The 13955-nt window shown below is 40.6% G+C and overlaps 1 protein-coding gene across 4 annotated transcripts in view; it reads right to left on the bottom strand.

Annotated features, from left to right (window-relative positions):
- Positions 1-13578, bottom strand: part of Atp8b4 (ATPase phospholipid transporting 8B4 (putative)) — a 167096-nt gene extending 153518 nt beyond the window's left edge. For all 4 annotated transcript variants that reach the window (XM_031371777.1, XM_031371776.1, XM_031371778.1 and 1 more), the window contains exons 1-3: positions 13443-13578; positions 12838-12902; positions 914-972 (exon numbers count right to left, since the gene is read on the bottom strand). In XM_031371777.1, the coding sequence (XP_031227637.1) occupies positions 914-972; positions 12838-12868 (90 nt within the window). In that variant the 5' untranslated portion in view covers positions 12869-12902; positions 13443-13578. The remainder of the gene's footprint in view (positions 1-913; positions 973-12837; positions 12903-13442) is intronic.
- Positions 13579-13955: the final 377 nt, after the last annotated feature.

Here is a 13955-nt window from a genome sequence, read left to right on the forward strand (position 1 = left end):
GAAATTTACATGTAAATAAAGAAAATATCTAAAAAAATAAAATAAAATAAAATAAAATAAAAATAATACGAAGAATATGTGCCAATACAAATATACCATAAAAAATAAATAAATAAAGAGGGATCCTTCCCCAAAGGGCAATGTTGCTTTGATCCCACTCACAAGATTGATGAATAAAGTTAGAGTCTCAATACATTCTTTCCCAGCGAGAAACCAGTCATACAAACAAGTTCCAGAGTCCATGTGTGGAAAGTACACACGGAGTCAAATTTAGATTGTAGGTCTATATCACTACCACACAGATAAAATAAGAGCTGTTGGAGACCTCTGCTAAGTGCTCCACAGCACCTAATTGCGGTGTTGGTGCATTTAAATACTCTATCAATGACCTGCCAATAGGAACAAAATACTAGTGTTCCTTGACCAAAACTCTCCCTCCATGAGCAATGCCTATGTGAACTTTTGAACTAGTAGTTCTCACCATTTGCTTTATAAACACAGTCATTCAGCACTTAGGAACCTCAGCCTGCGTATGTTTTGCCACATTTCCCAAAAATTGCCTTGAGAAAATCCTCAAACTCAATTCATCAATCATCAGCCATGACCCTCACTTTCTCATCAACTGATACTTTAATAGCCTATTCTCATACTTTTCCAGTACATTCTACTATCTAAGTGGACCTATGCAAAATGACCTATGTATAAATTCTTGAGAAAGAATGTATTTTGTCATCTTCCACTGCCCACCAAGCTGTTGGAGCAGAGGAGAAATCCATGTGAAAGCACACAGTGAAGCACTTGTAAGATGGGCCAACAAGAAAAGCTTCATTGTTGTGAGGCTCTCTAAAGGCATGAATCTCACTGCTGGCCCCGAGCAAAGGCCCCCAACGTGCTGTGCTGTGTACGCACTCACCGCATACTGGAACTTCTCATTGTAGTCACGGTCATTGGCTTTCACCACCCGCTCCACTTCTAAAAGAAAGAAAGATAAGGTATGAGTTTCAATGTTAAACCCACAAAAACAGAAATGACTTGTAAAAGTGATGTCACTGGAGTCACTTTGATTTCTGTGGAATTCTTCTCTTTTAAACTGAAGGACGATGGTTTCTATCCAACCTAAATGTTGCAACACTAGTTGGAAAGTTCTAAATGGGTCTGGGGAAATGTTTCACTGGGTAAAAGGACTTTCAAAATCAGGAGGATCTGAGTTTGAATCCCCAAGCCCATGTGAAAGCTGGACACATAGCATAGGTCTCTACAATATCAAAACCTCTGCAGGGGATAGAGGTAGGGACAGGGAATCCATGGAAGCTCTCAGCCTGGCTAGTCTGATGTATGCAGAGGAAAATCACAGAAAACCTGCATCAAACAGGGTGAAAAGGAAGACCACCTGATTGTCCTTTGACCTCTACACGGGTACTGTGGCATTGTGGACCTACATTTACACATAAGAATGGACACACACATACACACATGAGTGCATATGCTTACACACACACATGCACAAGAATGCAAACATACCACACATACAAACACACAAGAATGCACATATACATGAATGCATGTGTTTGCATACAAGAATGCACACATACCACACATAGAAACACATAAAAATGCACACACACATTTTTAAAGGTTAAAACTATCTCAAAATGAGCAGCTACAATGTTTTGCATTATCTCTTTAATGAAAGCCATAAAACAAAACATTGTATTTCTCTAGTGTACATCAATTTAGCTCCACAAAAACCCTTTGAAGTAAAAACTTCTGGTTTATTAAAAGTAGGTTTTTAAAAGTCGAAGCCTACAACTCTTTCTCTTAACTTCATGTCATTTCTAAAAGAGAAAGACTCACTAAAAGCCAAATATACCTTGAAAATTATTTTCTTCAACACACACACAAAAAAAAACCACAAAAATACAATGCAGCCAAATAAAATCATATAGATATGGCCAATTAAGTCACTGACCTTATGCTTTATGTCCACAGACCAAAAGGTAGTATTTCTAAAAGGCATATCACCTGATTAAGAGCCTTCAGTAGGCATAGTCAATGAGTTAAATCTCAGCCCATGCAATAAATAAACAGACAAGCCTAAATTTTGTGACAATGCAGAAATTAAAATTGTCAAAGAGAAGACGGTGCCAGGAACACTGACCACATATCCGCTGTAGTAAGATGGCATGCTCTGGTCTTGTGTTCACCAGAAAGCTGTTGCAGATATCAAGAGCTTAAGATCAAATAACGAAAGCTATAAGAAGAGTCTGCAAAGTTAATTGCCAGAGGTCAGAGTTCAACACTGGGCCTGCATGGTAAATGACCCAACCATCGGGCTTTGCCAGAGGTCAACACTGGGCCTACATGGTAAACGACCCAACCATCTGGCTTGAGGGTCCCTTGATTCCATAGTTCTCTGAAAATGACAAAGTTGTACATTTAGTAGGTGTAGAGTAAGAGACATGTTCTTAGGAAAGAGAATGGAAGAGAAGAGTGCTTTCAAGGAAGGCAACAAGATCTGAATCCTGAAGAAGGAAAGAAGAAAGCATACTTAATTGCACCCCATGTCAGACATCACACACTGTAAAAACTATTTCCCCCAGAATTCTCCTTTGGCTCACCCCACTTGAAGCAGATCTGGCTTCAAGGTTCTCCCAGCATCCCTCAGTCCCTACCTGGTATACCCCACCCCCAACTCTGAACTTTACAGCCCAGGGTCTAGGCTGCCCTTCTCCCAGAGGCTCTTCTATCTAATCCAAACATTTTGGTTTTCTCTCTCTCCCTCTCTCTTCCTCTCTGTCTCTCTCTTTCTCTGTGTGTGTCTCTCTCTCTGTCTATCTCTGTCTCTGTCTCTCTGTCTCTGTATCTCTCTGTCTGTCTCTCTGTCTGTCTTTCTGTCTCTCTTTGTCTCTCTCTTTCTCTCTCTCTCTCTCTCTCTCTCTCTCTCTCTCTCTCTCTCTCTCTCTGTACTTTTTCTTTCTCTCTTTTCCCCCTCTCTTCCTTCCCACAATGACTTCCCTGGCCTCTATTCCTTGGGGCCAGTGAACTCACCTATCTGAAAACAGTTTCCCAATAAACATGCCTTTAATATAATCTAATCTGGCTTGAATTGGCCCATTTCACTGGCAGAGAAATAAGTTATCACCCAGTTGTGGTAGTTTAAGTAAGAATGACCCTCATAGACTCATATGTTTAAATACTTAGTCATCAGAGAGTAGCACTACTTGAGAAGGATTAGGAGGCGTGGCCCTGTTGGAATGAATGTGGCCTTGTTGGAGGAAGTGTGTCAATGGGGGTAGGCTTTGAGATTTTCAATACCCAAGGCAGCCCCAGTGCTCTTCCTTCTGCCTGTGGATCTAGATGTAGACTCAGCTACTTCTCCAACACCATCTCTACCTACATGCTTCCATGCTCCCTATCATGATGGTAATGGATTAAACCTCTAAAACTGTAAGCCAGCCTCAGTGAAATGCTTTCTTTCATAAGAGTTGCCATGGTCATAGTGTCTCTTCACAGAATTAGAGAACTGACTAAGACATTAAGACTACTCCTCAGTCTGAAGGTCACCCTGAAGTTTGCTCCTAACTAATGACAACTATGTTTGGAGGTTATGTCTCCACCCTACCACTTGTGGGGTGTGCTATTCATCTAACATCCACCTGCATGGCTCTCTTCTTGCCTGGAAAGTCAAGTCTCTGTGGTTGTTCCCGCAGTCCAGCCTGAGTCATCTAGCTGCTGATAAGACCAAGGCTGGACTGGTGGAATCAGTTCACAACTCCTGAGTGTGCCCTCTTGTCTGCATGCCACCGGGAAACAGCTTTGCAAGCAACTAATCACCTGAGAGAAACCTCACTCCTGGTTCTAAAGCCTGACCATTTCTTTTTCTTGATTGTCCTACAATAAATTAAAAAGACAAAAGCCAAAATAGGACTTAGAGAGTGAAGCTTAAAGTATCAAGGTGATTTATTTGTGTAACACTACCTTAACACAAAATTAAAGAGAGAGAGAGAGAGAGAGAGAGAGAGAGAGAGAGAGAGAGAGAGAGAGAGAGAATACTTCTGTTTAAAAAAAAAAGTAGTGGGTATTATTGTGAGGATGTGCAAAGGGCTCTTTCCAAATGGTAAGGTTTAACCTGGGTCATCAGCACACTGCAGGAGACTTAGAAGCTTCAGCTCCAAGTCAAAAATTGGATATACTCATTTGAATGTTAATTGGCCCCAGCTTAGATTATGCACAACCAGAGGACTGTCATCTTCAGATTCCACATTTGTGTGGTCCACATCTAATAGCACTGTTCTATAATTCTGCACCCATCTCTACTTATTCCAGCACCACAACCTTGACCCTACAAACCAAGAAGGAGTTATCCACCTAGAATTATAGATAACCACATTCTAAAATGTTTTAAATCTGATTAGTATTCTGCGTGTAAACATATGGTATGGGGAGGCAGCTGCATTGCCACAGCATGAGTGTGGAGATGGGAGGACAGTTCTGTGCCCTCTCTCCTCCCACCTTTATGTGGATCCAGGGATCAAACTCAGGCCACCAGGTCTGAGGGGCAAGCACCTTCACGAGCTGAGGCATATATGTCTTCTATAGTTGTACTCTAATAGATTCCCACCAGCTCTCCCTAAATAATCAAATATTGCTCTCATACCGTAAGACCTGAATAGATCCAGGAAGCCCTTTGTTTGCTAATAAGTCCTTGAGATTGAGTCTTAATCATTGTGTCTGTATTTTGGTGATTAATGTCTTTAGCGACTATTAAGTTTTCATAAATTAATTCTGGCAGAAGATTTTGGTATCTTTTCATTAAACTCTAAAATATCCTGGCTTTGACTCTAAATCTTTACAGTTCTCTGTGCTTAGCTTGGCTATACTAGGCCTCAATTATTTTTGCAAAAATTATCTTTCTTCTGTATGTTGCTATAGTGTACAACAGGACAGTGCTATCCTGAAAGAGGAAGCTAGACACAAATCCCCCATAAGAATTCCCACTGGGAATGTCGTCTCTGACATGCAGTGATCTAAACCTGAATGGTTCCTGTTTCCTGAGCTCTTTCCAGGTATGGTTTCAGTGATAAAAAGAGTTTGGTCACCAGGGAATGTAGGATTTACAGAAGCACCCCACACCTCCATAATGAATCACTGAGCTTTTCTGCCTCCAAAGGGATTAGGTCAGCATGTGTTAATAAAATATGTAAAGAATTTAAGATGGCAAGCAGATGCCTTCTTGTGTCCCGATGAAGTTATGGAAAATATATGCTGAAGAGGAAAAATATTGTCATGAGAAGGCCATTAATTTTGAAGAAAGCTTAGATAATAAACTAGAAAGTAAAAGGAATCGGTGTGACTAGAAAAAAAAATAGTGGGCTAGCGAAATAGCTCAGCAGGTAAGACCAATGACTATTCTTCCAGAGGTCCTGAGTTCAAATCCCAGCAATCACGTGGTGGCTCACAACCACCCGTAATGAGATCTGATGCCCTCTTCTGGTGTATCTGAAGTCAGCTATTTATATTATATATATATATTTATTTATTATATTTATGTATAATAATAAATAAATTTTTGGGCAGAAGCAAGCAGGAACTGAGTGAGCAGGGCCAACAGGAGCAAGCAGGGTTGACCGGAGTGAGCAGAAGTCCTAAAATTCAATTCCCAACAACCACATGAAGGCTCTCAACCATCTGTACAGCTACAATGTACTCACATACATAAAATGAATCTTTAAAAAAAAAATAGAAGCAACTCCAGCCAATCACATTAGAAGAGCATTTCCCCAATGGAGTCCAAGGGCAAACTCAGATCCAGACAGAGGTACAAGGGTTCTGAGTGTGTTATAAACAGGGTGACAGTGCCGTTTTGCATGCGACATGTTTGCAAAGTAATTATCAGAGTCCTTTTTCATTCTCCTAAGTGTCTCGGCTTGGAGCTGGAATGTAACTCAACAGTAGAGAGCTCACCCAGTATGCATAAGGTCCCAGGTACCAACTCCAGCACTAGCAGAAAGAATCTAGGTTTGAATGATAAATTATATTACCACTTCAAAACCATGTTCGGGGGTGGGGAGGAGAGAGGCTGCTAGGACAGGTGAAAGAATAGGCTGAACTTTTTTTTAATTCTACTTAGTGCCTTAAATATAAATGATACCAATGAAACAAAAGCAGGACAGTATGAACAAAGAAAGAAAGAAAGAAAGGAAGAAAGAAAGAAAGAAAGAAAGAAAGGAAGGAAGGAAGGAAGGAAGGAAGAAAGAAAGAAAGAAAGAAAGAAAGAAAGAAAGAAAGAAAGAAAGAAAGGAAGGAAGGAAGGAAGAGAGAGAAAGAGAAAAAGAAAAGAAGATAAAGTACCTGGAAAAAAATCTTGACTTTTACATGTATGTGTGTGTGTGCTAGTGTGAGCTTATGTGTACCATCTACATGCAGAAGCTTGCAGAGATCAGAAGACAGCATCTGGTCCTCTGGAACTGGATTGTGTGTGTGTGTGTGTGTGTGTGTGTGTGTGTGTGTGTCTGTGTCTGTGTGTGTCTGTGTCTCTGTGTCTCTGTGTGTATCTCTGTGTGTGTGTCTATGTGTGTGCGTGTATGTATATGTCTGTGTGTGTCTGAGTGTTTGTGTGTGACTGTGTGTGTGTACTAGTGTGAGTTTATGTGTACCATTCTCATGCAGAAGCTTGCAGAGATCAGAAGACGGCATCTGGTTCTCTGGAACTGGAGTTACAGTTGTGAGCCACCATGCGGGTGCTAGGGATCAAATCCAGGTCCTCTGCAAGAGCAGCAAGTGTTGACCCACCTCTCCAGCCCCCTGGAATATACATTTAGTGAATGAACCAGAACAGATAAAATTGAAAAAACTTGATTTAAATGCATAAGGTGAAGGAAATTATAAGAAAGAAAACCAAGAGGGAGTATAGAGAGTAAACAAAAGGAAAAGATCAAACACGCAGGACTTTTTCTGGCCCAGCATAAGATGTTAGTCTTCAAAGTGAAAGGCCCACCAGATTCCAATCAGAAAAATAGGCTTGTTGGTCTCCATAAAAGATCATCATCATAAAAGATCAAGCTGCTATACCACTCCTGGGCATACACCCAGACAATGCTCCAACATGTAATAAGGACACATGCTCCATTATGTTCATAGCAGACTTATTTATAATAGCCAGGAACTGGAAAGAATCCACATGTTCTTCTACAGAGGAATGAATACAGAAAATGTGGTACATCTACACAATGGAGTACTACTTAGCTATTAAAAATGATGAATTCATGAAATTCTTAGGCAAATGGGTAGATCTAGAAAATATCATCCTGAGTGAGGTAACCCAATCACAAAAGAACACACATGGCATGCACTCACTGATAGATAAGTGGATATTAGCCCAAAAGCTCCAAATAACCAGGATACAATTCACAGACCACATGAAGCTCAATAAGAAGGAAGACCAAAGTGTGGGTGCTTCGGTCCTTCTTAGAAGGAGAACAAAATACTCACAGGAGCAAATATGGAGATAAAGTGTAGAGCAGAGACTAAAGGAAAGGCCACCCAGAGACTGTCCCTCCTGGGGATTCATCCCATATACAGTTACCAAACCCAGACACTACTGTGGGTGCCAAGAAGTGCATGCTGAAAAGAGCCTGATATGGCTGTCTCCTGAGAGGACCTGCCAGAGCCTTACAAATACAGAGGCAGATGTTAGCAGCTAACTATTGGACTAAGTGTGGGGTCCCTAATAGAGGAGTTAGAGAAGGGACTGAAGGAGTTGAAGGGGTTTGCAACCCCATAGGAAGAACAACTATATCAACCAACCAGACCCCCCAGAACTCCCAGGGACTAAGTCATCAACAAAGGAGTACACATGGCTCCAGCTACATATGTAGCAGAGAATGACCTTGTCATGCACCAATGGAAGGAGAGGTCCTTGGTCCTATAAAGGCTCCATAGATGCCCCAGTGTAGGGGAATTGAGGGTGGGGAGGAATATCCTCATAGAAGAAGGGGGAGGGAGGGTGTGATAGGGTTTTTCTGGGAGGGAGGGAAACCTGGAAAGGGGATAACATTTGAAATGTAATTAAAGAAAATATCCAAAAAAAATGTGTAACAAAAAATAACAGCTTAAAATTCAATAGCAACGTGGTGTATAGAAGATACAGAAGCAAAGATGGTGGCCAATCAAAGCCACAACCCACGTGCCTGCCCAAGATGAACCCCCAGTTCTACAAACTATCTGTTGCCTCTTCAGTTTTATTTATTGTTGCATATGTGATGTGTAGTGCATGTGAGAAGGCCACAGGACAAGTTTGTGGAGTCAATTCTCTGTTCATAGGTTTACGTGGGTCCCAGGGACCAAGCTCAGGTCACCAGGCCTGTGCTGCAAGCATGTTTCCCACTGAGCCATCTCACCAGCCCCACTATTGATTATTTTATAGTCTGCTAATAACAACAACCAAAAAACACACTTCTCATGAAAAGCAAAATAGTAGTTCATGACTCAGACATTAATTTTCTAAGAAAGACTTATAAAGAACTCATTGTTCGACATAAGTAACATGAGGCTGAAGGTATTAGAGATGCTTCATAACAGCTCAAATGGTATCATCCCAAACAATCCAGAAGGACGTTTGCCCTCATTTTCTGCTCATCCAACTAACTCAAGGCATGCACTTAGGGCATTCAGATGAATAAGCGAGCTAAGTGTCCTTCGATCAATCATCCCAGTCATTTTTGCTCAACTTGTGCTGAATGCTACGTGACCCAAGCTTGGAATTGACCATCGTATAAGATGACTAGTGAGCTGCCCTGCCATGCTGCTGGTTGGATATAAGACCCACATGACACACATCAAGTTGATAACTAGGTTTGCATGTTTTGTAGCCATTGAAAAAACTAGCAGAGGCATGTGGCTGGACAGAACATAAAGTATCTTAGTGATTCCAGAAGGTGCCACAAAGAGGAAGAATTCTCTTAGACTTGGTTCTGAACCCACTTCAGAATGTAAAAATAGGGAATGCCTTCAAAGTCCTGCTCCATGGAAATGACAGAAATCACCTTCACTCTGGTGCAGGAAAGATGGCTCAGTAGTTAAGAGCACTTACTGTTTTTGCAGAGGACCTGAGTTTGATTCTCAGTAATATGGCTACACATAGCCATGTGTAACTCCAATTCCAGGGAATCTAATGCTCTCTTCTGATCTTCACAGGCACCAAGCGTACATGCACACATACATACACACACACATATAAAGATATACATATATATACATATAGACATATATACATATATGTATGTATATATATATATATTTATATATATATATGTATGTCCTGTGGCCTTCTCACATGCACTGTGACAGGAACATATGTAAGCATTATATATATGTATATACATATACATATATATTTATTTAAAACATATATATTTAAAACAAAAAGCAACAACAAAAATAAAGTAAAATAAAATAATCTTCATCCCCCAAAGTTGCAAAGACCAATAATATATGACGTTTTTCTCAAACAAATAGGTTAGCAATGCACTGCTGGAAGATCCCTTGTTTCTGCATCCTGTGCTTGTTTTGTTCTCCACAGTGAACAAATAAAGAGGGGAAGTGGTCCTTAGAAATTAGTGAAAATTATGGTACATTCAACCTCAACAAGGGATAGTTAGCTTATAGTCCCCAACCCCACCCTAACCCCAAAAAGTAAGTGTCTGATGGGGTAACAATTTATTAAATCCACTCCCAGTTTTAAAAAAACACTTTGATTATGCTTGGAAGTGTAAGTGTGAAGACACAGTTCAAAGCATCCGGATGCATTGTCAATCACTTAAGTAAGACACGAGTACAGACAGGGAGGGGGACCTCTAGAACACTACCTGCTGGGACTGCATAAGTACAATTAAGATACTAGTTCACGGACACATGATTTTAGGACCCATAAAATGAGAGTCAGATTAGGGGGGGTGGGGAAAGCCCTCAGGTGGGAAGAGACGAGCGGAGGCGCTGAAGCAAGGACTGGGCCTGCAGCTCCTGCAGGCCCACTTTAGCTCAGAGCTTTTCCTTAACTATGACTTTTCAGCAAAGCATCGCCTTAGTGTGTGATCATTAAACTAGGAAGTGTGGGATGCACCTTTAAACAAAAAATTATCCCAAAAGTCCTTTATATGCATGTATGAAATTCTCAAACAAGAATGCAAACAAGAAGTCTTTTTTAAATAAATAAAAGCAAAATAGGTAAAAGGGAGTCATCCAAATGTCTCCCAAAAGGGTCTTGAAGTAATTTTTTGAACATTTCCAGTGAAAATTGGCTAATGATCTTCGACCCTGCTGCCAGTCCTTGAAGACCCTTGTTATGTGGTTTTCTATACATGATTCATAATTGGAGATTTAATGTTTGCTATAAGAATAATGGCAAGAGCTAATGTTGATTGAGCACTTGCTAAAATCTAGATACAACCAAAGTACTTCACAGGCATTATTTCAGGAATCCTCAAAATGATGCTATTAAGTGCGTGCTATTTCCAGCCTCACTTTAACAAATAAAGAAGCAAAGCCAGAGGAAGATGGTGTAGTGAGGTCACATTTGAAGCATGGGTCTGCCTCACCGATGACAAAGGCTTGACAGTGAATCTGGGAGGGTTGGGGTGGCAAACGCTATTTTACAAAGGTGACTAAGAAACTACAGATGGATCTGCCCAGGTACAAGAACAGAGAGAGAGCAGGTACAGGCCTCCAACATCAATTGCAGTATTCTAGATGTGCTTGGAGTCATACCCCCTCCCAACGAAGCACTAATCTCCCCATAGAACTCTTTTCTCTCCCCTCCTCGTTTTTTTTAAAGATTTGTTTATTTTATGTATAATGAGTACACCATTGATTTCTTCAGACACACCAGAAGAGGGCACCAGATCTCATTACAGATGGTTTGTGAGCCACCATGTGGTTGCTGGGAATTGAACTCAGGACCTCTGGAAGAGCAGCCGGTCCTCTTAACCACTGAGCCATCTTTCCAGCCCTCCTCATTTTAATATATAAAGTTTTGCCCACTTTTTCCATGTCTACCTTCATATGTGCACAGAAATTGTTTCAAATATTGATAGAATTAGACCTGGATTTTGGACCATGGTCTTAACATAAAAAAGACTTGCAACACCAGGTCTTGTTGGAAGCAGCCACATTCAAGCTGATTTATCTTGTGTTTACACTATAAAGATTGTAACAGTGATCTGCTGAAAGTCTTACATATGACAATGAAAAAAAAAAAAAACATGGGAAGAATTCTAGAGTTTTAGACCGTCATCGGGAATATCAACAGATCCACACGCGCACACACACACACACACACACGGGATAAATAAAATCTTCAGATAGGCACTACACTGGGACAGTATTATGAGTCTGAATGTTGCAAGGTGTCCAACAAGGGAATCCATGCATCACAAGGTAATTGTGGATACAGGAGCCAACCATCTGCCAGAGGTGTCACCAGAAAGAGAGATAAGATAAACTCAAATTCAACCTTATGCCTTTAAACACTATGGTCAAAAAAATGAAGAAGTCTCAGTAATAAGATGTAGAATGTCCACTGAAGGAAAAACTTCATTGTAGTTGTCACTGATTGACTAGGATAAAATGAAAACTCAATACTCTCTGTGGTGGTTTGCATAATAATGGATCCCATAGGCTCATATATTTGAATGCTTAGACACTAGACAACAGGACTACTGGAAAAGGATTAGAAGGTGTGGCTTTGTTTGAAGAAGTGTGTCACTAAAGGTGATCTTTAAGGTTTCAAAAGCCCAAGGCAGGTCCAGTGGCTCTCTCCCTGCTGCCTGTAGATCTGGATATAGAATTCTCGCCTCCTTCTCCAGCACCAGGTCTGCCTGCACACCACAATGCCACCTGCCGTGATGATAATGGACTACGCCTCTGAAGCAAGCCTCAGTTAAATGCCTTCCCTGTAGGAATTGCTGTGGGCATGGTGTCTCCTCACAGCAACAGAACCCTGACCAAGAGACTCTCTGAAACTGAACTCTGCTTCTACCACAAATGAGGCACCCCAGCCTAAAACCCTGAAGCACAAAAGACTCTAAAGTCTCACAAACTTTTTTCAACACTGACATGATATTTAAAAGTTTGAGATTTCTGGAGAATTTCAGATTTTGCATTTTCAGGGTAGGAGTACTCAATCAGAAAAGGTCTATGAAAATACTCCCAAATCTAAAAAACAAAACAAAACAAAACAATACAAAATCTAAACCCAGAAGTACTTCTGGTCCCAGATACCTCAGATAAAGTCTACTCAACCTATTTCAGGAGACTGACTACTACAACGAATGAACAAACAAAAAAGTGAGTTTCTGCTACCTTAACCTGTTTAAAGTATTGGTGTATTCCTGCAACAAAAGATTGCTTTGAAGTGACAAAATGAGGAACAACCCACAGATTGACCCAATCACAGAGACACAACCACACAGAGAGACACAACCACACAGATCGACAGCAAAACCTTTTCACTAAGCAAAAGACTCATGATGAAAGAGTGTGTGCTGCATTATGTCATTTCTACTTACTTTAAAATAAGCGAAAGCAAATTGACAGAGATCAGAAGGTGGCTGGGGATTCCCAGAGAGTAACCACAGCAACACACAAAGGAACTTAGTAAGACGTTAGAAACTTCTGGATTTTAGTTTCACAAGCCCTCAGGAGGTACATGGGTATACAAAATTGTCAAAAAAATTTTAACTTACAATCAGTGTGTGTGTTTTCTGAATGAATCAAACATCCAATATAAAATAAGATTACAGCTCCTATTGTTTTGCGTCATCTGAAGAATTCAAGCCTTACCAAGTAGCTTCTTCTTATTGCAGAACATCATCACCCTGAGTTTTCACCACGTCATGAGTGTTGGCCTACATTTACAGAGAGAGAGAGAGAGAGATTAATATTTGAAAGATGCTCGATATCTTTATATTAACCCTCCTCAATGGTCTTTCTACACAAGTTTAGATGACGAGTTGCTAACATAATAAGGAACACTAAGTCTAGATTAAAATGCTTAAATCTAACCAAATAAAAATAATTCTGTGCCATAAAAATATATTTGTATTACAAATACATTGGGGTTCAGAAAAACCATACTTCAAAGTGAAGGCCTTGAAGCAATACTTGTCTCTGGCCTCCTTCTGCTCCCGGAGCTCTCATCTTTCCTCTCCTCTTCCCTGCAGCTCAAAGAAGTCTCAGAAGTTAGAATTCCTCCTCCCTAGGGCAGGTCATAGAACCCAGAGCCCCTTTCCCTCGAGTGTAGCATAAAAGCTAAATTGCTTTCCCTAAACACCCCCACCCATATTTCTGCATAGAACTGTCCATGAAGAAGTCCTCTGACATATTTTTGGACTATATAAAGGTCCTAACACCCCCTCCCCCATTGCTTAAAGGGTCCAATTCCATACCCCAGTGGGAAAAAAATGCTACAAATGAGAGCCAAGAAGAATCTGGACAGATAGGTCTTGTGGGCATCTTCTACTTCATCATCTTTTGTTGGCTTGGACCCTTTCTGTTCACTCAAAAGGCCATATGGCACCCTCTGCTTCACTGAAACAGCCCACAAAAAATGGATTGTTCATGTTGCATCTGTCTTTGGGTCTTCATCCTGGAATCCAGAATTATTAGTGGCTGGTCACCAATGCTCATAGCATTTTCTCGTTCCTGCTTAACTTGTCTAGTGTCAATTTTTCTCAGCAGACTCAAATATATTACATCATAGTGAAGTTTTTGAACTTCCCACTGAAGGTTTTATGGCAACTCCAGATAAGTACATATTGTGCACTGGATCTTGGCAAAGAATTTTAATCAACTTTTCTAACTCATCCCAAACACTAGGAATTGGAATATCTTAGGGCTATGCAAGCATCTGCCTTTCTCTGGAATGTGATAGATAATCCCTCCTCACAGCCTGAGCTGAT

This window comes from Mastomys coucha, unplaced genomic scaffold (genome assembly GCF_008632895.1).
Source record: "Mastomys coucha isolate ucsf_1 unplaced genomic scaffold, UCSF_Mcou_1 pScaffold15, whole genome shotgun sequence".
Lineage (NCBI taxonomy): Eukaryota > Metazoa > Chordata > Mammalia > Rodentia > Muridae > Mastomys > Mastomys coucha.